Source organism: Drosophila willistoni, assembly GCF_018902025.1.
Source record: "Drosophila willistoni isolate 14030-0811.24 chromosome 2L unlocalized genomic scaffold, UCI_dwil_1.1 Seg196, whole genome shotgun sequence".
Classification (NCBI taxonomy): domain Eukaryota; kingdom Metazoa; phylum Arthropoda; class Insecta; order Diptera; family Drosophilidae; genus Drosophila; species Drosophila willistoni.
The window spans coordinates 767,610-795,429 of NW_025814048.1; the positions used below are offsets into that span (position 1 = coordinate 767,610).

Genomic DNA, 27,820 nt, shown 5'->3' on the forward strand with positions numbered 1-27,820 from the left:
TTGCAGGTGTAATACTTGATAGAGAAAAGGTTAGGTGAGTGAGTGGAGGTGTAATATACGTATGTATGTATATAAAAAAGCATATAATGAAATACCGGGGAGTGTCTAAAAACTAATAAATTTATACTATGATTAAAAACTAGAGCAAGACTCACTATATATAACATACATATATCTATATATAGATTGTTAGGGAGGGAGGTTAAAGAAATAGATCTGGAACCAAACCAAATTAATCATCTATGTAGTTGGTTCCTTTAACAAATTTGTCGATTCAATTTAGAAATCGAATCACTGTAAATATCACAATTTAGTTAACACATATACAATTATAATAGTAATAATAATAATGATAATAATAAACTAAAATATAAATGTAATCCGTTTCGTCCTTTTCGTATGATAATTTTTTTTCGTTTTTGTTTTTTTTTTTTTTTTTGTTTTTTTGCTGATTTAACAATATTTGAAAACTATGCAGTTAGATAACACGACAGGATTTTAAAATTTTTAGCCTTGCAATGCTGTCACTTCCTCCTCTAGTTCAGCATCAACCTCATCGATTTTCGAGCCGCTGCATCCACGGCATTTGCAACAGATAATGCAAGGCGCAGCCAGCAAGAGCAGAGGTGAGGCCACCAAAAGAAGTATTCCAAATCCAGCAAATATGCCAATCACCTGTGCACGATGCCATACAACAGATGCACGCGAGTGCCCCAATTTGTTCTTGCAGGGGCCCTTGTCATAGTGCCGCAATAGGAAGTCATCCTGGAATGGGGAGTGTGAATATGAAAGTACATAAATCACTTCCAAGTCTATTAATACTCACATCCAAGCTGGCTAGGCAATACCAGCAGAATACATGCTTGCACCTTTTGCACATCATTTGGGCACAGCCCTCATCTTTCTCAATGGGCACAGCACACATGGGACAGCATTTGATCAATTCATTATCAAATGGTATTCCAATATCATCTTGGCCATCGGCTATCAAACGGCGTCCAAATTCCTCACAGCTAATGTTGGGATGATACTGCAAAAGAAAGGTTTGAGTATCGAAACTTTCTCCTTTAGGACCTCTTTAAACTCACCGCCTTTTTGCACAAAGCACAAAACTCATCCTTACAGGAGGGGCAATGCACTGCTAGGGAAAGCAAGAGATTATCTCCTTGACTGGGCGTATAACTTTGCGATGTAGACGGCGATTCATCATCCATTTGTGTTATATTACCATTATCAGTTGTCGCCACCAGGCAGATGGTCTCGCAACCAGCTCTCGGACACCAGGTGCGCGTTTTGTCTAATTCGATTTCTGAAAAAAAAAAAAGAGAAAAAAAATTATCAAAATATATAAGCGCCAAAAATCTTTATTTCTACCTCGATTTAGTCGATAGCGATGATGTTTCTTAAGCAAATTCGTTGTCGTTAAATCGGCAATTTCGGGCAACGATATAGCCCCCTGGGTGGGACATTTTGCATCTGGACAAGAAATCTCATAGGCTCCCTCGGTTATCTCAAAATCCACATAGGCGCGCATACACTGAAAAGAGAAGAAAAATAAACAAATTTAAATTAAAGTCAAACAGTAGGTTTTCTTAAAGAAACCACAAAACTGTGGCTTTGAGAATTATTTAATTTTCAGCCACACGCACTCAAAGACAAAACCAAAAGCAGGCCAAAACTTTATGCCAACGCAGTTCAACGCAGGAAGCTATCATAAATAAAGATTTAAAAAGTTTTGCCCAACCAACCTTCTCTTTCTCTAATGCCTTTCGTTTTCAACTTTTCAGCATTAAAGTAATGACTAAAACTCTCAAATGTTTCGACACCCAACAAATTGTTTTATTTTATTTCTGCTCTTCTGCCCTTTTTACAGTTATAAAGTTTCAAAATCCTGGATTATACTATATATGTATGTATATGTATATGGCTGTAAATAATTAAAACGAAAACTTTTGGCAAATAAACGTAGCTATATAGAATTTAACCCCTAAACTTTAAGTTACATATGTATATCCACAGCAGAACGAATGGAATAGTGTTTGTTTGGAGTAAAGAGTTCTAACATATGCCGAAATCATCTGACTAATAAAAAGTTCCTTTAAGCATTTAAATTTTCATTTTTAGCGATGAGTTCCATTGACTTTTGTCCAGCAGATGTGATACGGCTGTCCAAGTTGTCATTAATTTCTACATGCTTTTGATTTCAGTATTCCTGTATGCATTGTTTCACTCTACTCACATTCACCACCCCTCCCACGTAACAGGAAACCAAACCACGATTGCATTGTATCTAACCCAAGCACACCCATTTATATACACACGCACACACTCGCACAATGTGTGTTATGTGGGTGTAAAGCTTTTAAATCTTTCCCCCAGAATGACAATGACGATGACGACAATCGGCAGCTAAGCGGATTTTCTCTTCCCTGACGCTCTTTGACAATGTTGTAACTATCTGAAATATATACCTTATGCTGCTTTGCACATTGAATTGACTTTAATGTGGGAAGACAGCATCAATTTCAATATATTGCAAGTTATTAATTTAATAGCTGTTGTCCTGTGTCCTCATCAAATGAGCGTGTAAATCACTCGTTAATTAAATCAAAATGATTCATTTAATGGAAAAATGTATAATCATTGGTCATAAATTTCAAAGGTTTTCACACAAAGAAGCGCAGCCATGACAGGATGTCAGGCAGAAAGCTCAGTGGCATGTTAATTAAAGTGTCGCTGCTAATGAGTCAGATTAAAGCGAGGATTGGCAGCAGCAGCCAGCAAGGACCTTTATGTCATCACCAGCATCTGTGTGTTCTCGGTCTTGGCAGGGCCTGCTTGTAATTGGCCGTAATGCAAGCCAAGCAGCTTAATTGGGTATGTGTACGCGCGATTGGGATTGCCATAACATTCATTTGGCCATTTGCTCCATCTACCAAGCAGTCAAGCAGTTGCCAAAATACCTCTAAAAGATTTAATATCAAGTATGGCCCAAATACTGCTAGCCTTTGCGATTAGTTTTCAAGATTCAACATATTTTTAGAGACAGAATTCTTTATACAATAGAAACAAATAGTTGTCTAATGAAAAGATATACTTTTCCTTTGTTGAAATCATTTTTTTTTTTTTTTGAATTCAGCTGGGAAAGCCATAGAAATTTCATTAAATCCGTATGAGACTTTGCATGGTTAGTTTGCAATGAATTCAATTGTTTGTTTTAGATTTCTTTGTTGTTATTTGCCCAAAACCAATTTAACTAGCTGCTTTTAATTAAAACTTAAATTGTATGAGAAATTCCTATACCTCACTAATTTTCTTTCTTTTCACCTTAAATGTTTCTTTGCCAATTTAGTCAATTAAATATTAAACAGCAAACAACACAAAACGAGAAAGTTTTCCAATTTCAATCATTCTGTGAAAAGGTTTGTGGAAAAGCAAAGTCAACTTTATCTGACTGGTTGCTAACATTTGAACATTTAACTATATCTGTATACATATTCCTTTTTATATATTTTTTTTTTCATTTAGATATCACATTTTCTATTTGCTTACGTCCCCCGAACATGCCGCCTTACATTCTGTTCTGAAAACCACAACAACTTGAAAGTTTTTCCCGCAAAAACTTTTCCCTGTTGAGGACCATAAATACCACAGAAAAAAATTCCCCAAATATACCACCCACTCAGAGAAAAGACAGAAGTTTGGCAGTTTGTTTTCCTCTGCAAAGAAACTAAAAAAAAAAAATTTTTAAGCAAAAATTCTTGAGGAAAAGTTGTTGCTTGTTTGTAACTTGTTTCTTGGTCTCATCTTTGCCAAGTCATCAAATATAGAAATATCTCTAGGAATATGCATTTGCCATGTTTCAAAAAGTAATAATGAAACAACAAAAGAAAAAGCAAATGTTTTTTGGATACAAATTTTTAGTACTTCACCCAGAAATATTCCTATTTTTGTTAACTGATAAAACTGAAAAAATTATTGAATTGAATTTGATTTTTTACACATTTCACACTCTAAAATTTTTTTTTGAAAATATTTCTTTCATTTTTTATATTTTAAAACTTGACTTCCTTTTTCTTTTGAAAATCTCAGTTAGCTCTCTTTTACACACTTAACTAAGGATTTGCTTTGACAATTTATGATATATAATTTTATTTACATTTTCGTGCCTTGTTATTTACATGTCCTCACTACCTAAACCCCTGTGGCCTTAAGACAGCAAACCAACAACAATTTATGACTTGAATCCGGCTTAGAAAGACATTTGAAAACAAAACAAGCAAATAAAATGCCAAATTCAACGCGTTCTAATTGTAGTCAACATTTTAGAAAGAAATAAAAATTCCAGGAGCAAAAAAAATAACAAATAAAAAGGCAAAAGCACGTGACTGGCATGGCACGGCTTGGAGCTTCCCTCTTCTCAAATATAAAATGCAAATGTTTATTGCCAACAACAGAAAAAAAGGCGCAAAAAAAACAGCAGGGGAGGGATTCTTTGTTGCCAAAATAAAACAAAAATGAACTTGTTGAGATCCATAGAAACAATGAGATGCGGGGTGGTACCAAAAAAGGCACTCCGGCTAAGAGGGATGGAAAAAATGAAAAAGAAAAAAAACGAAACCAATTTCCGGCTGTTTGCGCTTCCATTTCCGACTCCGCTAACCACCAAACAATCAAGCATGCCATTTGACCCCAAAGAGGAACAAAAACAAAAGAAAAATAAAAATTAAATTCGTTAAACGTTTTTCTTTCCTTTTTTTTTTTTTGCATCGCATTAAGTGAAATGTGCAAATAATTGCAAAAGGACCTAATTTCTTTGCTTAATCAAAAATTTAGATTTCGCTATAGGAAAAATCGAGTTACTTTCCCGGCATTTAACCTTTGATGGCATTGTCTCTTCAATAGACAACTCCATCGTTATATTCAAAACTTGTTGTTATAAATTTCAAAGGACTGCCAGCATTTGACTAAAACTAACCGGGCCAAAGAAGAGACGAAGCTGAAAAATACAAGCAATGTTTATACAAATTGGGGCCACCAGACAGCCACCAGGATGAGATTTTTGTATGTTTGTTGGGACAACTTCATGTACCCAAAGTCTGACCCAGTAAAAAGAATTCATTTATATTCTCATTCTCATTCACCATTCGTTCTCTATTTTACTCTCCACAAGCCAAACTAATGAGCGATAAGTGTGCACCTCTGTACCAGTTACTGTGCATTCCACCGACGACAACATTGCAACCAACCAAGCTCCCTAACCCAAACATAAAACTCTTTCCAACATCCAACGTCAAAAGTTTAAAGCCAACATAAATTCTAAACCAGTCAAGTTGATGCGTAGCTTGGCTGCTTTCTGTCCATTCGAGCATGTTTAATAAGTAGCGCCATTTTTCATGCCCAGTCAACGGGAGGAGGTGGATGGGAAAAGATGAGTAGGGCAGGATGAGAGAGTACTAGCGGAGAGCAACAGCAGTCACTCAACTATGTCTCATATAAACATCGTACTCTCAAGTATGTAAAGTATACATATGCAAATGTAAAAGTTGAGAATGCTTTCCCGCCACACCCAAAAACCCTTAACTAACTCCATAGCCAGCAAGCCAGTTGCAAAATGTTTGTCCTAGTCAAGGGTGCACATGGAATAATCAAACATATAGCATACATTACAGCGCAAAATAATTTCAAGCTGAACTTTTGTTTATGGAGGCAAACTATTTCGACTTGGACTTAAGTCTTAATAAATTTCTACATAAAAATATTAAGAGGTAAAGCCATATTTCGATTGGTTGAATAAGACCAAGCCTTACCATTTTTTTGTGTTTGTGTATAAAAAATAATTTTTCCTTTGGGTGTATAATCATCAACTTCATATGGAAAATATAAATATGATGATGCAGCATCCCATTTCATGGACCACATATGTGCATAGTTATACCATTTTTTGGGTTGACTAGTTTTTTTTGAAACCAGCCAGAAAATTGTCAGAGTCCTGCTGCTACTGAAATTTTCGATGTCTTCTACTTGGCTTAACTTAAAGGTCAACGAAATAAAAAGAAATACAGCAAGCATTTACCATTGACAAATGACAGACAGAATGTGTGGCCATTTGTGAACATATATTTTAATAAAAGTAAGGATGTAAAATGAACTAAGAAATAAACTGGAAGCCCCAGAGAGAGAAAGACAGAGAGAGGGAAGCTCGGTTTACTCACGTAAAGCAAACATAATCTTTGACATTTTTTTTGTCACATTATGACAATACATTTCTCTTCTTTTCAATGCTTAAAATAGACAGACGAAGTTGCCCACGATCAGTACATTTATATCTAACATATATGTAACTATATATTTTTAAAGTCTGAAGAGTGCAATTCGTTTTCATGCTAGTACTTTGGCATTTTAAATTTTCCGCTATGTTGTATACAGGAATTCGCATATTATCTTGGAGATTGTGGTAAAAAATGCATATGAAAATCGGTATATAAATAAAAATACTATGCTAGTGATTGAAACAAATCCCGTTTTTCTTTTTAAATATGCGAATTTAATGTTTAAATGGGAATTTACTGAAGCTTGGTTCTGAGCAAACGTACATGTACATATGCTGCAAAAGAAAATAATCAGACACCTGAGAGACTTTGCTCCTTGATGCCAAAGCATTTTTACTAATTGTTTTGAACCCTTAGAGAAAATATGCAAAAAAAAAAAAGGTAAGTAAATGTAAGAAAGCAGTCATTCAGTTAATGGCTGAACCACAAAAAGGATAAGGAACTCTGCGCTAAGTACATTTATCCTAAACTAATACTAGAGTTAGTAAGTTAACCTTCTATTTATAACTTGCAAAGGCCCCTTTTACTTGAATTTTAATTTTCATGATTGATCACTCACCTCAGTACAGAATTGGCAGCCGCATTGCAGGAGCGTCGTAAACTCGCCAGCATTTTCCACATCGATTAGGCAAAGTTTACAGGTGAAAATTTGGAAATTTTCTCCCACTTGAGGCGTGGGTGTGGCAGGTGTACCCACCGAGGGTGTGACATCGGCGGAGGCAAGCATTTCGCGTCGCTTCAGAGTGATGCCGTCGCGAACACAACATGCTTGGGCCGCTTGATTGGCCGTGGCCATGGACAGAAGAGAGCTGACAGTTAATGGATAAGCGTGATGGGTCCCAAATGGTCCAAGTTCACTAGCACCACCATCGCCACCACCACCACCACCATCACCATCACCATTTGGCGTAGAGGATTCCTCAGTTGTTAGATTATTATTAGAGCTGGAGTGTAGAGTGGCGGTGGTTATATTTGACGGCGGACTGGGACTTTGTGAGCCCAGGAGATTATTCCCTCCTGCGGAACTGCCGCTAAGTCTAATTTGCGCATTCACATTGATATGCGACGGCTCAGACTCATTGTTAATGCTTACTCTGGGTTGATTGAATGACTGAGCTGACTCTGGCCTAGGCACAAAGCCATTGACCAAAGAATAACGAGATCCAGAGGCAGCCAACGACAACAGACTCGAGCAGCGTGAACATGTTCCGCCGGCACCGCCGGTTATACTATTTACACTATTTCTCAAACGATTCAACGGACGTATTTGCTCTATGCCACTTGGACTGAAGATTCCACTGCCAACAATTAGGGAATTAGTTCCTCCTGGCGCCAGACTCTGGCTTTGACGTGTTAGAGCCAAAACAGTTTCACATTTCCTTAGACCTTTATATTGCACAATGGATTGGGATTTCTCTTGATTTTGTAAACTGCTCGAACTATTCTCACGTCGCATCATATGCCATAACTTCTGTTGCACCACATTTAGGGAACTAGTAGAACCACTTATACCGTGGTTGGCTAGCTGCTGCTGCTGTTGTCGCCCGGATGGGTCTCTAAGCACCACCATATCCTGTTCGGATGGAGTACGCGTAATGCGTATCTCTGGTGAGGCTGGTCGTTCAGCTGCACGATCCCTATCACTTGGCATTCGGGTGATTGAACTATTGCCGGCGGCTCCATTGTTGGCTCCTCCTCCACTGCCTTGGCTGGCCTTGAGTCCGACCAAAGACTTGAGAAAGTTTTCAAAGCGTCTGCGACGTGGCAATTGTCCACCGCCTGAGAGACCCAATGAGCTCTCCAAGTCCTGGTTTCCTGCAGTTGGTGTCGTTGTTGCTCCTGCTCCTCCGTTGCCTCCAGCATCGCCTCCATTGATAATCTTCTGACGCTGTTGCTGTTGACTCTGTATGTCCAACAGGGCAACTGTCTCGTCTTGATGATGCAGCGACGAAGCTGCGACATTTAGACCCGTAGAGGCAGAGGCAACGGCGGCCTTTTGGCTGACGGAGCGTTGCTGCTGCTTTGTGTTGGCCAGATTGTGTATTGGCGAGGAATCCTGCAAAAAAAATAGACAAATAAAAACAAAGTAATTATTTTCACTTTTCTATTGGTGTGTGCCTTATATTGCACTTACCCTCGACTCCTGTTCTAGTTCCTCCTCGAGCGCACTATAGACTGGTGCGTACCAGGAGTATGATAGCTGCTTGCGGCCGGAGGAACTGCTCCCTCCTCCGCTACCTCCAACGCCGCCAGCACCAAGTGCCGCCGCCTGAACCGTGGGCGAGTTCAAACCAAGGCCGTGATGTTGACGTTGCTGCTGCTTATGTGGCACTAGTTTGCCTCCTGCTCCTCCCTGCCCCACCGAGGACGAGTGCACCAGATTGTTATTATAATTTAATTGAAGACTTCGTCTATGCTGTTGTCCTCGCGTCGAGGGCAAATGCTTTGTCTGCTGTTTGCGTCCGTATAAGCTACTATGATGTTGGCGTTGTTGTTGCTGCTGCTGACCAAGTTCTTTTTTCGTAAATATCAGCGAGGCACTATTCTTATTCAGTAATATGGAACGTTGCTTATCCACAACCGTGGCCTCAATATGGGTTAGAAGTGGCACAGTTTCTGACAGAGGCAGCTGCTGCTGCTGCGATTCGGATGGATAATTAATAATAAAATTCTCGGCTGCTTCTTCAAATATTCCCGCCTGAGTAGCATGAGTAGCACCTCGACCCAATGGATGATGATGTTGTTTGTGATCCTCGTGAAAATTTAAAGACTTGCTGCCGTTGAGAGTCTGCTTCAGATCATTTGACACTGTTGCTGTCCCAATTGCTGAGCTGTAGCTTAATTTATGTTCAACTAAAAGTTCCAATGGCGGTATTTTCGAGTTGTTGTTATTGTTGTTGATGTTGTGTTCCGTCGAGGTTGTTGTTTCACCTGCTGTTGGTGTTGTTGCTGTGTGAACATGCACCTGATGATGATTCAAAGGAATCTGTGTCTGAAACACACCAGACACATCATTCGGTGGTAATCCCGCCGTTTGTATAGGTAAAGGCATTGGTGGCCTCATTTTGACTTAATACGATCGAGTTGGCTAACAAACCCCGGCACAGCTCAGCCGTGACTAATATAGGAAACGACGACATTGTCTGGGCCTGGAAATGATAAGAAAAATAAGTTGTTTTAATATCCAAAACTCTATTTAAACTTAAATTAAGCGGGTGTAATTAGATAGTGAGCTAAGCACGGAATTGAGGAAATTTTCGGCAGAGTAGCAATAATCAGCTTCATTTTGTTTCAGGATTGATACTAAGTATTTTTTGCATTAAACCAAGCTATCGTATTTAAACCTTCCTGCTGCTAGCATTATATACGAAATGTAACGTTTCCTGCTTTCCAGGAACGTGTACAACAGTATTTCTTAAGCAGAAAAAAATTCAGAAACTTGTCTTGTTCTAGAAAAACATATACACACACAGACAAAATGATATAATTACCTTAGTGCAACATGTTAACATAAAATCAATATCTGTACTTCTTTTTGTTCAATTTTATTTTCATTTTCGATACAGACTTTCATCTTACCGTTTATGGCAAGTGATGGAAAATTGAAAATGAAATTCAGACATATTATCCTATTCCTAACTAAATCCACCTATTAGGACTATTAAACTAGTTAAGATAGTGGGACCTATGTAAAGGAAAAGGAACCCCAAATAAAGTTTACCCACTTCTGTGTCAAGAAATCATTAGTGAAATCATTTCGTTTCCAAAGAAATTCTAGTAGGTTGTTATTTAGTTACCAAGTCAACACAAATGATATATTGATTAGATATTACCTAATGCATTTTGCTATTACACTTTCTGGTCTCGTTTATCTCAAGTATTTTTTAATATAGAAACTTAAGTGCCAAAAGCGAAATACCAAATGACACTTTCCGAGAGGCATCATTTAACATTTAGGCCAGGTACACACAGACACACACATAAATGTTCCAGGTTTATTAATTTTCTCGGTTTTGGGAAAACATATTTCCTACAAAAAATGCTCCAGATCGATATAAAAGAAAAGATGGTGTGGGTAAAAGTAGGGGAAAATGGCAAAGATAAATTGCTTACATGCTTTCCACACACACACACACACACACACAAACGTACAGGAAAACCAAGTAAGTGAGGGGTGGTTAGAGAAGTGAGGCGGAGGGTTGTCAAGGCCAAGACTATGTGAGACAGAAAAACGTATGAGCCGACATTCGATGCGAGCCTTGACAATCCACAAGCAAACCCGCCTACCCTACCTCACTCTAGCCCAACCAGCCTGGGAGTCTGTTATTTTAGGGAATTAATCGTTTTTGTCCTGCCAACTGAAGGCGGAAATTTTTTGTTTTCTTCGTTCCTTTCATTTAACGCCATTTAAGCAAAAAATTTATGAAGGAGAAGCATTGTAGAAGCAGAAAAGGGACAAGTAGGCCACAACTAAACGAAGATTAATGAATTTGTTTTAAAGTGCAATGGATAAGTTCAAGTCAGTTCGGAAGTCGACCAGACTGCCCTGCAGCAAAGATGTTTTTAAACTCTTTCAAAGGTCTACTATAACAATTTAACAAATTTCAGGGCATAATAAACAATCAAAAAAGTCATATTAGATTATTGCAAAATCAGCAGACTAAGCCTAACGACCTTTCGGTTACAACAAATTTTCTATTCTTGTCAGATTCGACAGAATATGTCGAAGGAAATTAGTTTCTGGTTTTATCAGAAAACAACAAAACTAATTGACATATGCCAATTGGTTACGGAAATTAATTAGTTTGCCCACAGTAAAAGTCAAGTCAAGTGACAGCAGAGAAAATCTAAACGAGGGTTCTACCAAATGTTTGTGAAAACAAAATGACCCAAATTTATGAATAGAAAGCAAATTCATTGCGTTCAAGAATTTTAAACGCAGAAGGGAAATACCTTCAGTGTACACGGGAATTCGTATGATTTTTAATCGATTAATTAACTATAATTTTTGGAAGTAGTCTGTTTTTTGCTATTTATTGCAATTTTTCAGTTTACTAAAATTCTTGTATTGGCTATAGACTGAAATTGGGCAAGTTTAATTATTAATTAGAGCTTAAAATGGCTTTCAAATTGTAACCGCATGTTATTGGCGACTCTCGGTAGGAGATGTACATATCTAACTAGGTTTTCATTCATTTATTATGCATTAACTTACCATTATTTAGACTGCACAAAATTGTCAATATATTCCAGAAATTATGGTGGCAACTGTAAAACGAAGAGAACAAACAAAATGAATTAGTGAGTGTGCGTAATTCAATAATAAACTAAGTGAACAGCTTTACTTAATTTTTTAATGGTAAATGCACTTAAATAATATTCATATAAAAAAGGTATTTAAGGACTTTGTCGAATACTTATACTGCCTAATAAAACCATATGTAATTTCTGTCACTCAGCATCAACTCTAACTTTGCGCGGAAAAGTGCGCTATAATTTTGTTCACACAACATACGTATACATAATATCTACACGTGTGCGTATACGCAATATGCATGTACCTATTTAATTGCTTGATGAATTTTGGTTTTTTATTACTAACGATTAGAAATCAAACCACATCCAAAAGCCAACGAAAGTCACAATCAACTAAAATCATTTATCAAATAAACGTTGTGCGGTTGCTGCTGCGGCCGCCTTTAATAGTTGATTATTGATGTAATTACATCTTCAAAAAACATGCAAACCTGCTGACGTCACTACAAGTACTTATTTTGCTTTGCTTGCATGCACAGACATTTGCCCATGCCCATTTTGCAGTTAATCTTAAAGAAAATATATATATTAAACCCAATTCAACATAACTTGTATACAGATTGATTGGAATGACTTAGTCGAATAAGTAGGTAGCCATGAAAGCAAATGAATAGATTTTGAAATCAAATCCCTCGTTAAGAAAAACAAAGGATACAAATTTTCATTCAATAAAATGTAAATTTACTTAAATATCGACACAAATATCTCAGCATATTCATCTAACTATTTTGTGCTTTGGACAATTCAAATATACATAAATACAATTTTCACTGTACACATAAAAAATCCAACTAAAAAACAAAACACAAACAAAATAAGACAACATTAAAACGAAAAAACCCCGAAAGGTTTAAATGAAATTAATTGCACTTTTGAATTCTACTTTTTTTGAGTTTTAACTTGTTGTTTGTTTTTACGTTTGCTTATTTGTTACACCCAAATTCAATTAAACAATGCAGTTTTATAAACAAATCTACAAAGCACACTCTCTCACACAGACACACACAATTATGCACACACCGAGAAGCAGCAGAGCACTCATCCACACCCCACTGTTTTTTTTTTTTTTTTTTGTTTTAATTGAAAAATGTGCAATTAAAACTCTTGTGCATGCATATGAAAATGCGAAAAAGCACTGAGGAAAAAAGGGAAATGAGAAGACCCAGTAAAAAGCACAACATGCGGGGAAGGACAGAGAGAAGAAACGGCAGCAGCAATGCATAAATTAAAAGTCAACTGCAAATTAATTAAAGCACTTAAATTAGCTATAGATTGAATTAAATTACGCCGAAACATGACAGTTAAATAAACGATCCTGTATGATAAATAAAGAGATAAATATAATGAAAAAAATCCGAAACGGTTGGTTAGATCTGTGTGAAGATCTTGAAGAGGCCAATATTCCAATACTTGTATAATTTTCGAACTTTTGGTGTCCTTGCATGTTATAAACTAATTAACTTAGTAAACAAAAAAGGCCACATATACCAATTCGTTTTTGTTGTTGTTGTTGTTTCTTTTCCCACAGTTTTCCCCGATTGCCTTGTGCTTAAACTACACAATGGCACAATTGAAAACCAATTGAAAATGGAAGGTCAAAGATAAAAGTGAAATACGTACCGGTTAATCTTTAATATTATAAGCTTGGAATTTTGTTGGCAACTAATCTAGGAAATAAAAAATGACAAAAGCATCTTCAATATTATTCATCGTCCGCTAAATAGAGGTTATCTTTGGACTATTCTCGTCTATTTTCAATACGAAAAAGAAATACAAATTTAATTACTTAAAAAACCTTTGTAAAAAAGTAATGAAATGAAATCAAATTCATAACATTTAGTAACAAAAAAAACTAGAAAGTTATTGTTATTACTGAAATTTACTTTAACTTTTAACGCAATTCAAAAAGGGAATATAAATATTTCTACGGAATGAATTTATGCATAAGCTCAATGCAAAATTTAATTGTCACACTAAAAAAAACAGCTGGGGATCTGACTGACACTTCTTTGGCACCCCACAGCCTAAGACTGAATGACCATAAAAACAAAAAAATCAAATAAACTTAACTGAACCAATGATTGTTCATATTGTCACAATTCAGATAATTTCATAGTTTAGCGGGCTGAGCAAGGATCAATCATCAGGTTCATTCCAAGTCGGCTTTATAAATAAAGTATCGTTGCATAAATTTAGCATCGAAAAGTGCACAATACGAGTAAGTCTGTTGCTGCTCTCTCTCTCTCTCAAATCATAAATTTGTCTACAATTTATGTTTATGAATGCTATTTATTGTAAATGCTTAATTCAACACCCACGATAACCTTAAGATGCATAATTGGAAATGATGTGTGAATTTGTATGTTTGTTTCTGTCGATGTGCAGTTCAATGCAGTTTTTCCGTTTCAAATTGCAATCGAGCCTAATTGAGTTATTGCATTACTTAAGCCCAAGCCATTATTTTATTAATTGCCCCAATGTCTAATTGTTGATGATGATTGCAAAATTGTTATTATTCATTCAATAGAGTTATTTTTGTGTAGGTGCAGAATTTATGAATCATGTTGGCCTTTTGTTTTAAAATTATCAACAATTTAATCGGTCACGCAGATAATCTTGTTAAATCTAAACAAAGAAAAGCATAATGAATCATTAAAACTTGAATTCATTTCTTTGGTTGGGCAATAAATACTTAAACTTTTCCGAAAAAGTGTTTTAAATGAGTTAAAGACAAAGGCTGACATAGAGAAGATGGACAAAGGAAGACGAAGTATTCCCATTGCGAAGAATTCCTTAGTCGCACCGACTTTTTATACCATACACCCATAGGGTGAAATGGTATATTAAAGTCGCCAAAATGTATGTAACAGGCAGAAGGAAGCATCTCCGACCCCACAAAGTATATATATTCTTGATCAGGATCAACAACCGAGTCGATCTAGCCATGTCCGTCTGTCCGTCCGTCCGTCCGTCCGTCCGTCCGTCTGTCCGTCTGTCCGTCTGTCCGTATGAACACCTAGATCTCGGAGACTATAAGAGCTAGAGCCACCAAATTTTTTATGTAGACTCGTGTAGTATGTAGAGTGATCAAGTTTATTTCAAATTTTTGCCACGCCCCTTTCCGCCCCCGCAATTTAAAAAAAGCGTTTATCTCAAAAACTATTCTAGCTAGAGACACCATATTTGGTATGTATATTCGCTTAGTAAATGCACACATTTTGTACATTTTGCCACGCCCTTTTCCGCCCCCGTAATTTGAAAAACTTGATTATCTCCCGTATTTTTTTACCTCATGCAATCAAATTTGGCACACTTAAATTTAATACTAATATCTATATCAATACCAAATTTGATCAAAATCGGATAAAAAACAGTCGAGCTATGCATATAAACGTTTTTCCATAAGGCCGGAGTTGGCCGTTGGCTGGTGGGGGCGCTAGGGTGCTCGTATGATTGAGTGAGCGAGATACTAAGATATGCTTGTAAGAAGCATGTGAAAATGCTTGAAATATTTGCTTTACTGGTGTATGGTATACCAAAGTCGGCGAGACGACTTACTTACTTCATTTCTAATACTATTTATTTTTATTCTCCAAATGACTTTGCAGAAATCAAGTTAACAAACAAAATTATAAATAATCATTGGTTGCTTTTTGGCCTTAACTAGAGACATTCGTCTAGACTTACGCAATCTTTCCCAGTTCAATTTACAAACGCAAAAAAAAGTGTGTTTCGCTTCGATGACTTCATTAGTTGTGGTTAGTAAAATAAAATTTAAATTACATGCGAAGAGAACAGCAGCAGCTACAACAACAACAATTGACAGGCCATAAAAAAAAAAACCAAACAAAACAAAGCTTAGGAATTGTTTTAAACAACAACAAAATGGCATCGTAAATAGTTAACAAACCAAATCAACTATTCAAGTTCAATGTCAGTAGAAGAGACAGAGACGCTGTTCTCCTTAAAAACTTGGCATACTTTTGTTTAAATTAATGCCTCTTTGTAGTTAACAAAAAGTTTTATACCTTTTCGTTCTGTTATTTATGAAGGAAGTGCATTTTTCATTTCATTAGCTTTTCACATATATTTTTTCAACAGGAAAACTTTTACGAGAACCCAAAAAAATTTCCGCAAACACAAAAGCATAAGAAAAGACGCAGTAAGAATGTTTTATACGGCGGAAAAATACTCTACAAAAGCTGTTAATTAAGCATTCTGGTCATATAATGAGTAGGTAGAATTTACATTGATTTATGAGTTAGAAACAAACGAATATAATTCTGATTGGCACATTCCTTCTACATTAAAATTGAATGGATAGATATATTTAAGCGATTTCATATCTTTTAAGATCAAGAGAATCACAACAAAGACTACATATGTATGTATGGCTGTGTGTGTGTGTGTGTGTGTGTGTGTGTGTGTGTGTGAGTGTGTGTGTGTGTGCAATTCGGCCTATGCGTGTTATTTAAATAGAATCGTTGCACGCGCTGCATATTCAAAAGTAAGAGCCGATTGCCATAAAATATATATTTATATATCAACACAAATAAATGTGTTTACTTTACGCTGAGGGGGAAAAAAGTGTCAACAGATTTATAAAATTGAGAATAATGAAAGGAATGTGTGATAAGCGCGGAAGTCAGGGTAAAAGGGTGGAGACAATTTATATGGCCGGCAATGCACTTGATGCATTCAAATATTTATGATCTGCCCCTCGATCCACCCACTCAGTCATCCCTTCTACATACACTTTTCGACTTTACTTGACGATATATGCACAGAAGGCGTTACAGTTGTGCCGCTTGATTGAGGCGCAGTTTTTGTTTCGTGCTAAAATTTTCGTATTTTTTTTTTTCCTTTTTTCGCACAAACAAAAGGCGGAAGGTCAGTCAGCTTGGGGCAACAGACATTGGGGATGGGGTTATGAGCACGCGCCAAGCATTTTCAGCCTTACAATATTTAGTCAGAAGTCAAAGCACTCGTCAGTCAGTCAGCAGCAGCATCAACAACGTCAGGGCTGAATTTTAGTTCCCTCTCTTGACTCTTTACAACTTGAGTCGCTGTTGCTTCAAAATGTAAAGTTTATTCACCCAAAGACGTCTGTCTGACAGTGAAGGAGGAAGCCAAATGGTTGGAGTAGAAGGAGGATGCGGTGATTTGGACAGGAGAAGAGAGAGAGGCTCATGGCTCTCGTGCCACAACGAAACAAAAGCGGTTGCACTTCATTGCACTTTCTGCTACGAAAAGAAAATGTTAAGAATGAAGGAATTCAGTGAAAGAGACGACGACGGCGGCGACGGCGTCGGGACGTTGGGAGGCTGGAAGACCGTAAACTTGTACGGTGGTTGGTTTGAAGTGGTCTCTGCCCACATTTGACGTCACATGCTCTTAAAACACTGCAACGAATTACGAATTACCCTAACATCACAGAACTTTGTAATAATATTGTCTTCACACTTGCGAGACAAGACAGAACCTAATCAGTTGCATTCTAACCCATTTCTGTCTAAGGAATTTATCACATATCATGATCCAAAAGAAGTCAACAATGTAATGTGTTGTAAAAGCTGTGCCCTAGAGAGTTTGAAGCTTTCCCAGCTGTTTAATTAGTTGCTGGCTCAATTGGGATGCCGTCTAATAAACTTGGTCGGGTTCTTGCATATTGCAAACATGAAATATTTAAAAAGATTTCTCCTGTAACAAGATTTACTTATGCCTGGAAGGCCCAGAACATAAAGTTTTTCGTGTTTCTTAGTCGAGCACAATGTTGTTTGGCCTGAGCACATAATTGCATATTTATAATTCCAGGTTTAAAACCGACGACGATGTACTTTGTCGCAAATTAAGTCACCAGCTTTTATATATTCTTTTGTCGACAGTCTGTGTATGTGTATGTGTGCGTGTGCGTGTATGAAAGACCAATTAATGAATGAAGCAATGAAGCAAGAAAAATGGCTTCTGATGTTTGAGGAAGAAACTTTTTCGACGGGGCAATTGAATAACCCTGAATAATGTCTTGGGACTTCCTCTTCCCGAGCATGTTTTTTGTTGTAAAGTCAAGAAAAGCTTTGTAATAAAAGGAATTTAAAGGAACACTTAATAGAGAATTTTTAAATTTTTACTATATGTTATTTTTTTCAATTTCCAAGCAAAAATTTTCATATCAATTTTGGTTGACGACACATTTTTACACCAAAAGGGTTAGAATATTTTCCCTTCCTTCCTTCTTCAATATCAATTCAATTATATATTTTTTTTTAACTAAAACATTGAAATGAAAAAATAGGCGTATACTAGTCTGCATCACCGGAAGGCACGAAGTGTAGATACGGCATCATGTGCATATGCAAATTTATGCATTTTATTAAATGATATTAGCAAATAAAAAAAGCAACAAAACATTTGGGAAAAATACATTTATAAATAAAAAGTGAAATAATTAGCAAAAATTGATATATTCATATATTTTCCAATGAAATGACAATTAGCATAGCTACTTAATATTATACTTTACTTTAAATTTTAGAAAGATAAATAAATTACCTCCTGGTTTACTATGCAGAAAAGTTCAAGGCTTGTACTCTTAATACTGTCGTACATATGTTAATCACCCACACTTCACTTCAATTCAAGTCAGTTTATGTAAATAAAGTGTTCCAGAATACATATATGTATGTATGTATGTATGTATAAACACATTATATATCCCTCTCTTTCGAAGAAAGTGCCGAAATAATCAATTACGGTTGAAACTATAGTTTAGCGTTTGTTTATTATGCCCTTAAATACAACATTTGTATTATTGTTAACTCCTTGTCTTACTCTTGTCACTCCCCTCCCTTCCCCGACCGCACATCATTCCACATTAGCAATTGGAATTTTTAACACCCACCCAGAGAGCCAAAGGCAATTGAAACGGGTCAAAGGGGTGAGAGCAACAATTTGAAATGCAATTATACAATAAACGAACAAACAGATTGAGAATATATATATGTGTATATATATATATATATATATATATGTATGTACATATATTGTTAATGAAATTAGAAATTCAAATTCAATAAACGCAAACACAGAGAGAACAAGAAGCGGAAAAAGGCTAAACAATAAATATAAGTGTATAAGAAAAACTCATAAATAATACAACAATTTATTTTTTCTACTTTGCATAGATTGAAACGTAGAAAATTAAAGTTAAAAATAAAATAAAAAAAAGGTAAAAACAGCTGTTAAACTAACTTCCTCTTGAACAGAGCGACAGAGAGAAAGAGATAGAGAGACGGGGAGCACAAAAAGGGTGAGTGTGCGAGCAAGACAGAGACAGAGATAGCGACAGGGAGTGGGAGTGGGAGTGAAGAGGGAGAAGATATAAGGGGTGCAGACTCAGAGACACTTGAGTATAAACTCAATTGCTAACGTTTGTTTTTTTCTTCTTTTTTTTTTTGTTAGACTCTTTTAACTTGGCCAAAAACCAGTTTTTATTTTTGCTTTGCTATGCCCCATCTGACGCATTTTGAAAAAAAAAATAAAAAATACAACAATAATAACAAAATGAGCTACCAAATAGGCACAAACACCAAGAAATTTTGAGGTTAGCAAATTTGTTTTTCAAAAGCACTCTTTCTTTCTGTCTCTCTCTCGCTCGCTCTCTCTTCCCCTTTGTACCCTTTAGCTGTTATCTCGATAAGGTAAAATGGCTGACTTATTCAAGTCTGTCTACCTGTTCACTTGGCTATAATTACTTATACTATAATTATTATGAGCATTATTCTTTATTTTGCTTATCGGTCGCTCTCTCTAAACGTGTATCTGCTGCTTGTCACACTGACTGACTTTTTTCAGCTCTACTTATTAAAAGATTATCTTGAAGCCCCCCTCATACGAACGGGGTGCGCTCAAGAGAGAACTTTATTAGCCGAATATCACAATGTCGTTTTTAGCACTACAAAATTAACAAAGCTCAAAAAAAAAACATAATCTTTTACTTACATTATATTTTAATGCACTTCTTTCCATCTGGTGAAGCTCGACTGATAATGAAAAAGCTACTAGACAAAATAGAATAAGCCCTTTTTCTAAGCATCAGTGTACCCTTTTTCAATTGCACAAATTTGGATTTTTTTTTGCAATATGCGTAAAGTTTAACATTAACTTAATAACCTTTAATATTTTAAAGTTCTGAAGTGCTTTTATCATAAGGCACAGTGCCTGTCGCCCTTTTGTGACATTTTTTTCTCTCTCATCTCATCCACTCTATATGTAAGTATCTTCTCGGGAAGCCAAAGTGCGTGCTCATGAAAATATTTACAACATCTCACCGGAGTAATGGCATGCAATGCAATAAAGTTTATACGAACAACAACAAAAGCTTTGAGACGTTGGAGCAGCAATTGCAGAAGCTGACAGAGTGGAGAAAAAAAGAAAGACAAGCAGACCAAGGAGAAAGCCAAGTACGCACACATTCACTTTTTCTACCCTACATACGTATGTATATATCCAAATGCAAAAGGGGCATAATGCAGTTAACAAGCAGTACGTGTGCCTAAAAAGTAACACTGAATTAGAGAAAACTGCATTATTCCAATTAAATTAAGTAAACAAACATTGCATTTTGAATAAATGACCTTTAGGGTATCAACAGTTCATCAAACTAGCACAACCACTCCCATTTATTGTTGGAAAAGGTTGGCCCAAAAATATATATTGCATTTGTTTGAATTTGTGCTGAGAAATGAGAAATGATTTTGGCAGACCTGGGCCAAAATGTGGGTCACCTACAGAAATGACTGAAGCTACCACCAGAGCCCAAGAGCAGCGGCTGCGGCTACAAAGAAAAAACTGCAACATACGAGAACTTGCCGCAGATGGCCGAAATTGGCGCTAAATTTAAGAAATATTATGACAAATCGAACTTCGCCAAGCAGAAGAACAAAAAAATGAAAAAACCTTAACACAAGGTCTGTTTGGGGAATTGCTCTAATGGCTGTTCGGTCGTCCGCCCACTTCAATCCCCGACTCTTGGACTATTTTGATAAGATATCTGAGGGAGAGTGGGGTAAACAAAAAAGCAGTTGTAATACCTTCATATATGTATTATATTCCCAGTCTCTGGGTAATTCAAATGCGATAAGATCCAATTTCGGAATCGAGTTAATATCATACAAAGATATCTTTTTATGTTCTTTTTATATATATGTAAGTACACAACACGCATGACGGTTTTCTGATGAGTACACACACCACACCCAGAGATAAGGTGATATATGCATAATATTCATGCAAGGTGATTGTTAAAGCCAATGGTGTTTATATGATTGTCATATATATATACATACATATATAGACTTTATGGTAGTTATAAAATGAGTTGTAACTTTCTATTCTATTCTAGGCAGACTGGACCTAACGAGCAACACCTTTTGGCAATGTTTGTGACTGTCACACCAAGTTAAAACATACATATACAAATGTACACACCTGCATATCCATAAATATAGACGAACCTACAAGAGAAACACATACCTATATTTATATTTATTTATGCTAACGAGAAACACACGAAGAACTTGAAACCATGGCCTTAGTTTTATTTTCTTGTAGTTTTAATCTACTTGAATATTTTTACTTACTAATTTGTTACAAGACGCTTTTTTGGAATTCTGTGTCTCAGTTCTATTTCAGTTCTGATCCGGTTTCAGTTAAATACATTTTATGTCAAGTTTGTCCCGCATTATTTATAGAATTTGCTAACTTTATTTATTGCCTAATATTGTTGCAATTGTGCTTGGGCTTGGCCTAAGATAAGAACACTTGATGTTAATGTTTGTTTTTAATATTTATTTACTTTTCATTGGTTTGCTTTGGGCTTTGAGTGACTGACGGACAATCGGCAATCAGTAGGTACGAGTAAATGGCAATCAATCAAATGAAAAAAGCTTAAAAGGTGCGCAATGAATACAAATGGATGGGCGTAAAAAAATTCATTAAGAATTTTAAACAAACTTATAATTGGAAACTCATTTGATTAATTTTTTGGAAATGCAATCACTTGATAAAGTAAACACAAAATATGTATCATGCCATAATTATTTTTAGATCATTTCGATTTGGAATCGAAAGCTTCTGTTGTTTTTTTATGCCAGAATTCAATGGAATTTTTATTAAATGAACTTCTAACTTTAAAAACTCATAGGAAGAGTAACACAATGTGCAGATTGAATTTTTGTTTTCTACCGTATTGCTTTCGCCTTGATTGTTAACAAAAGTAGCACCAAAATTATAAAAAATAAAAAAAGGCGAGAGAAATCAATTAGCAACTTGCTAAGGTTTTCAGCGAAAAATAGTAATATTAAAGTGACGTAGGCTATAGTAAATATTATTTTTATTTTTTAAATAATACTAATTTTTCCTTTGTTGTTTTTTTAAACACAGCTGACCAAGCGCGGTCTCTGTCTCTCACGCGCGCTCTCTTTCTGACACTGAGCAGGTTACTCTCTTGTTCTCTCTCCCAGCCATGCACACATAACAGTGGTGCAAGAATCTCCGAAGGAAAACAAGCTAAACGTTTGATAAAAACATATGTGAAAACAGTCAAAATTTCAATGTTTAAGAAAATTGTTAAGAAACAAAATTTCAAAATTAAAAGCACTTAGCATTGAAATAACAATTATTAAAGAGTTCATCCGCTTCACTTAAATCAGGGTACTGGGATAGGTATTCATAAGGTAGAGGATATTTGCACCACTTTTCCAATTTCTAGCATCTTAGCCCAATACCTAAGCGGCCCAATAGTGACAAGCTATTGCTACTTTAAGCAAGTATTGATCGTAATTTATGCAGAAAACGAAAAAGCTAGATATAGCAACTAAATTGCCAAGGTGGCAGCACTGACACACACACACGAACACACAGTGGGAGCCATTGACAAAAACCAACAACCAATTTCGCAAGATTTTCAAGATTTTTTTGTTACTGCTAACAAAAAAAATTAACAACAATAAAAAAAGACAACCGATGACGACATTTCTTGTTAAACATTAACACAATTTCTTTTAGATTTGTTTATTCACTTACTTTTTATTATTATATACTTTTGCTGTTGTTGGTATTCACAAAAACAGCAAAAAGAGAGTGAGAGATTCGCTCTCTCAAATGGCCCCCCAAATGCAGCTGCTTTCACAAAAAAACATGAAAAAATTATATTTTCAATTTGGCTCCTTTGCTTGCTTTTCACTTGATTTTCTTTTCATTAACTTTCACCGTCTTTTCACTTGGAAAATGGTTTAAAGCTTTTTTAGATTTTTTTGCCTTTTTTCTTTTTTTTTTTGCCCATTAAGCAATAGGTAGTCACACAAACACACACGCACTCGTCCGCGCATTTGCACCAAATGCCCCCCAATGCATTGGAGTCGATTTGTTGTAAAAGATTTAAACCTTTTCTTGCTTTAATTTAAAAAATATATAAAATTTTCTGTTGTTTTTTTACTTTTTGGCACACACACACGCACACTAGAGGAACAGAGATTGGTAGGAGACACAGTTTCGTTCAATGTTTTTTATCGACTCGCATTCAATTTTAAGCCAATTGTGCGTAACAATTTAATAGAATTCTAGACAGCATTTTATTCATTTTTCCTTGTTTATTTTTTTCTTATTATTCCGTTGCCTCCTCCCCCGCGATTCTGACAAAAAAGTTTATACGAACAACAACAACAACAACAAAATATAAATATATGAATTCGCCAAGTCGTTAAATTCGCCTTAAAAAATTGAGCATGAAAAAATGCTGAGAAAAATTCATTATTTGGCCACACTAAAAGCAACAATCAATTTTGTCTTAACCGATAAGTAATCGATAGCCTACCAAGTTGGCGGGAAATTTCAATACGAGAAGAGTCAATAAAATTTTCGAAATTAACAAGAAGAAATTACGGTATGCTGAGCACCGGTTTGGATGAATTATTTTTTTTGTGTTATATTCGCAAATTATTTTCAATGCTCTTGGGACAATTTTATTTGGAACTAAAAAAACTCCAGAAGCTTGTAAAAAGAATTTTTTAAGGTCACCAGGTCTTAAGAATTTATATTTTTTCTTTTTTTCTATTTCTTAAGTTATTTGTTGATATTTGTTTTTAATAAACTCTTTGTACATTTGTACTTAAGGACATTATATTGTTCATATGTGTCTTTTATCACATGCAAGAAACGAAACTATTTTAAACCCAACAAAGTGGTTTGGGGGATTTCCTTAGATCAATAATATCTACAGTGCATCGTGTATATTCGTCACGCAAGACCTCCGTAAAAATAATAACCCAAAAGCAAAGTAAGAGGCCGAGTCAGAAACAAATAAATCAATACGCCTTCGAACTGTAATATACGAAAAAAAAAAAAAAAATCACGGCTAAAGCCAACCGAATATTGCAGATTCTTTTAAAGTTTCATTTTCAAAGCCAAGAATATGTACATATAATAAATACAAGCAAATAAGTACAAACAACTTACAGATATTTCGGGCAACGATAAATTCATAAAAATCTCATTATTTTAGGGGGCTAAGTAAGTTTAAATAACTCAAACGGTTCCCAATTTTTGTGAGTAAACGCAAAAGGAACCTTTTTCACTAGGGCAATCAAGGTAAAATAAATGAAAGTAGAAGAAAAATCACAAAATCGAAATAATATAAACTTTTTTTCTGCAAATTGCTGCAATAAAAATAAGGAAAAATGTTTGCAGCAGGACAAACTGAGCTGATTCTGTTTGCTGCCTGTCAAGTTTCATTTGTACACCGCGCCTCTTGATTGCTAAGGACCCATCAGCAGGATTTACCAGCAAGCAGACCAGCAGCCGTAGTTGTTACTCATGTTTTTTGATGATAATGATGCTGACAGAGAGAAAGATAGAGACTACCGAGCAAGAATAATAATTGTCCCCCTCTTGCGTCATTGCCAGTTCCTGTACTGAGTCCTGAATAGAGAAGTTTCTTTATTTGAAATGTTCAAAAATAAAAAAATATTTCTGTTACACACATTTTATTATGAAGAAATGTTACAAATAATGAAAGGAAGAAACTGAATGAAAATGTTTCATCATATGTATTTCATCAATTATTGACCAAAACGCTCCACAAAAAGGATGTGTCTCTCCCACCCTTTTGGTCATCTTTAACAACAAAAGAAAATAAGACTCTTTATTTTCGTGAGGACATATAACATAAAAGCGGAAAACAACACTTGTTTTGCAAAGTGGCAACAACATTGACAAAAAGGTAAAATTAATCAGACATTTTAATTTTCTAATATTAGTAAAAACTAAACTAAATAAGTTGAGTAAGAATATTCATGCCGAGTCAATCGCCAATTGGAATTTGAGATTTTGTATCTGAATATTTTCTTAACTTTTTTACTCTTTAAAAATGGAAGAACATTGTAAGTAAATAGAGAAAGAGGCAAGAATACGGAGGAGTCTTTTCTGTGGTTCTAGGGAATTCAAATGAAATCACTCTCTACCCAAAACCCAACTGAACCATAGAAAAAGGGAAAAGCTGAAAAACCCCTTTGAACATAATTACTCTTGAAGGGGGAAATGACTGCTGAAGTTGACCACTCTTAGATAAACTTGGCCCACCGCCAGAAGAACTAAGGAAGGGAGGAAAAACAATCAAGGCCACAGCAAGGAAAGGTTAACCGTTTGACCCTACTTCTTCCACAGTCTGGCTTAATAGCTTATTTTAGGGCTCGCCCTTGAGCTTATTTTATTTTTCTACTTTGTGCCTTTTAAATTAAAACATTGCTTTTAATTCTTCTTGGTTACCCAAAATATATAAGCTGAACCCCCTTTCCTGTTTTTTGACTAAATCAGCTTTCATCGCTGGCATTGGAATGGCTTTGAGGAAATCAAGACGATTTTGTTATTTAGGTGACATTTTACCAATTTCAATTTCAATACTCAAGGTAGAGAAAAATAACTATTTGAAAAGATTTCTTGCTCCTCGACCTAAGTTCAACAAATCGGCCAAGCGTAAGGCCTTTACGAATTGCAGATAAATTGAAAGCGACAGCTGTTTTTTTTTTTTTTCTCACACACGCAAATCCAAGAAAGCCAAGGACAAAATATTATAGAATTAGTTTTTTTCGCTGGCACTTTGTGCCACATTACTCGTTCTCCTCTTTAGGCTTATTGGAATAAAAACATTCGAGTGAAATCAAATAAATTCATATCTCAACTTTCACTCAAATGGAAAATTAAACCTTGTCAAAAATGGGAATGACAGAAATAGAGAATTTAAATAACAAATTTGCATATATAGTTTGATGAAAACTGACAACTGAGTGTGCTAGAAAGAAACTAGAAAAGAGCAGTCAAATTCTTGTAAATTCTCTACCTCAGAGATCATTAAATAGAAGCCCTTCAGTTACACATAGAAGCCCCATTAATCTACGTCCACTAGGGTGGTATATCTTCTATTACATTTGTTTATTATTATTTTTAATTGCATTACAAACAGACAATATATTCATCAACTTAATGTCGAACAAAACAGAAACCGAAAAATTAAAATAAGTCGAATTAAATACTTTTGACCACCGCAATGTGAACTACAAAGACACTATTCGCACAAACATTATAGAAAATTAACTTACAATGTATTTTATCTAAGCTGGATAAACCCGTCTTGTCCTTTACATTCTCACCATTATTACACAATTAATAGCCTCGATTTTGTTATCGTTTAAAAAATCTCTTCTATGTTATTATAACAAATAAGTTTATGCTCTTAGTATTGATAATGTGGCAAACGTTTTGCATTTTTTACGGTGCTAATAGCAGGTCATTACTTTTACGAAAGTAAAATAAAGTTTTTTTTTCTCAACCTCTTGAGGAAAAAAATTTAACGTCTTGTAGGTATTCAGAGTCGGTCGTTTAGTCCAAAGTTAATATGGCTTCCATCATATATGTACATAAAGAGGAGCCTTTCTATTGTTTACAAATCATCTGTCTGTGGGGTTTGGCGCTCGAACAATGCCTAAAGTTTTTGAAAGGATATGGCTACATTTCCTGCGCGTGCTAAGTATTCAATGATAAAGGGGAGGCAGACGCCTGGGACAATGAAAAATTGTTTGTCATTAATTTAATTTAAACGCAAAAAATAAAGTGAACAAACGCAAAACAAAAAGGCGTACAGTTTTAAATTTCACTTAATGTCAGAAGTCCTTTTCGTGTAATTGTGTGTAGATATGTGGGTGTGTGTGTGTAAACGAGGGTGTGGATGTATGTGTGTTTGCCGAGGCAAACAAACATAAGAAATAAAAACTGAGTCGAAAAGAAGTGAGCAAGTTGTTGGGGTGAAATAAAGAAAAACTAGCGGAAATATTTTAACCAAATTACATAAGCGAAAATTTAGTTTAGTAAAGAAGTTTCCTTTCCCTAGTCTAGTAAAAAGGAATAGAAGTTTACCTGGCCATGATGATAGCATCCATTATTATTTTACTTGTCGCCTTCCTTGCCACACTTTTCGATTGAAATTCCCTTCGTTTTTTTTTTGTCCTTGAATGTTTTGCAAAAACTGTCGAACTGTTGATGTAGTAGAATCCTCCTCCTTCCTTAGGTGTGCGTGTGTGTGACCATGTTTACAAAGCTCAGGCCTACTGCCTACTGCTTCATTTCACTTTATGCTCTTCCCCCTTCCCAGTTAAATCAACATGCACACGAAGATGCTGGTGATGAGGATGATTGGATTGGTAACGTAGACTGAATCTGGAGGCAGCCACTCACATCATTTGTCTCTGTCTGCGTATGCCTTACATTCCCCACTTACTTTTCCCCTGTTAGTTCTTCCTGTCTCTTTGATTGGGTTTAGATTTATGCCTTAAGTGTGGCTATGGGATTTGTTTGCGATTTCTGGTTAGCCCATTTTCTATGCACATCTTTTTTAAGGCAGTCTTTATTTTAGTTTATGCCGTTAGGCTTCTGCTTCACAATGATTTCTGCAAAGAAAATGCAAAAAAGTTATTGATAATGTTCATAGCCAACGTCTCTCTCGAACCTTTCAACTCGAAATACCATAGAAATATATGAGGTGTAATAAGAACAAAATTATTATTTGAAAATTTAAGTGATTGCAGATGTTGATATAATTTTCCAATTTCATTCCGTATACGTTT

At 35.6% G+C, this 27,820-nt stretch overlaps 1 protein-coding gene across 1 annotated transcript; it reads right to left on the minus strand.

Moving 5' to 3' along the window:
• Positions 1 to 66: 66 nt before the first annotated feature.
• Positions 67 to 27,588, minus strand: LOC6639846. Its single transcript, XM_002062795.4, has 8 exons — positions 27,114 to 27,588; positions 11,548 to 11,600; positions 8,467 to 9,481; positions 6,892 to 8,388; positions 1,375 to 1,537; positions 1,089 to 1,309; positions 827 to 1,030; positions 67 to 765 (listed from the first exon to the last, which is right to left on the minus strand). Exons 3-8 carry the CDS (start codon positions 9,394 to 9,396, stop codon positions 508 to 510), a joined length of 3,273 nt encoding a protein of 1,090 aa, XP_002062831.2. The 5' UTR covers positions 9,397 to 9,481; positions 11,548 to 11,600; positions 27,114 to 27,588; the 3' UTR covers positions 67 to 507.
• Between the last annotated feature and the right edge of the window lie 232 nt (positions 27,589 to 27,820).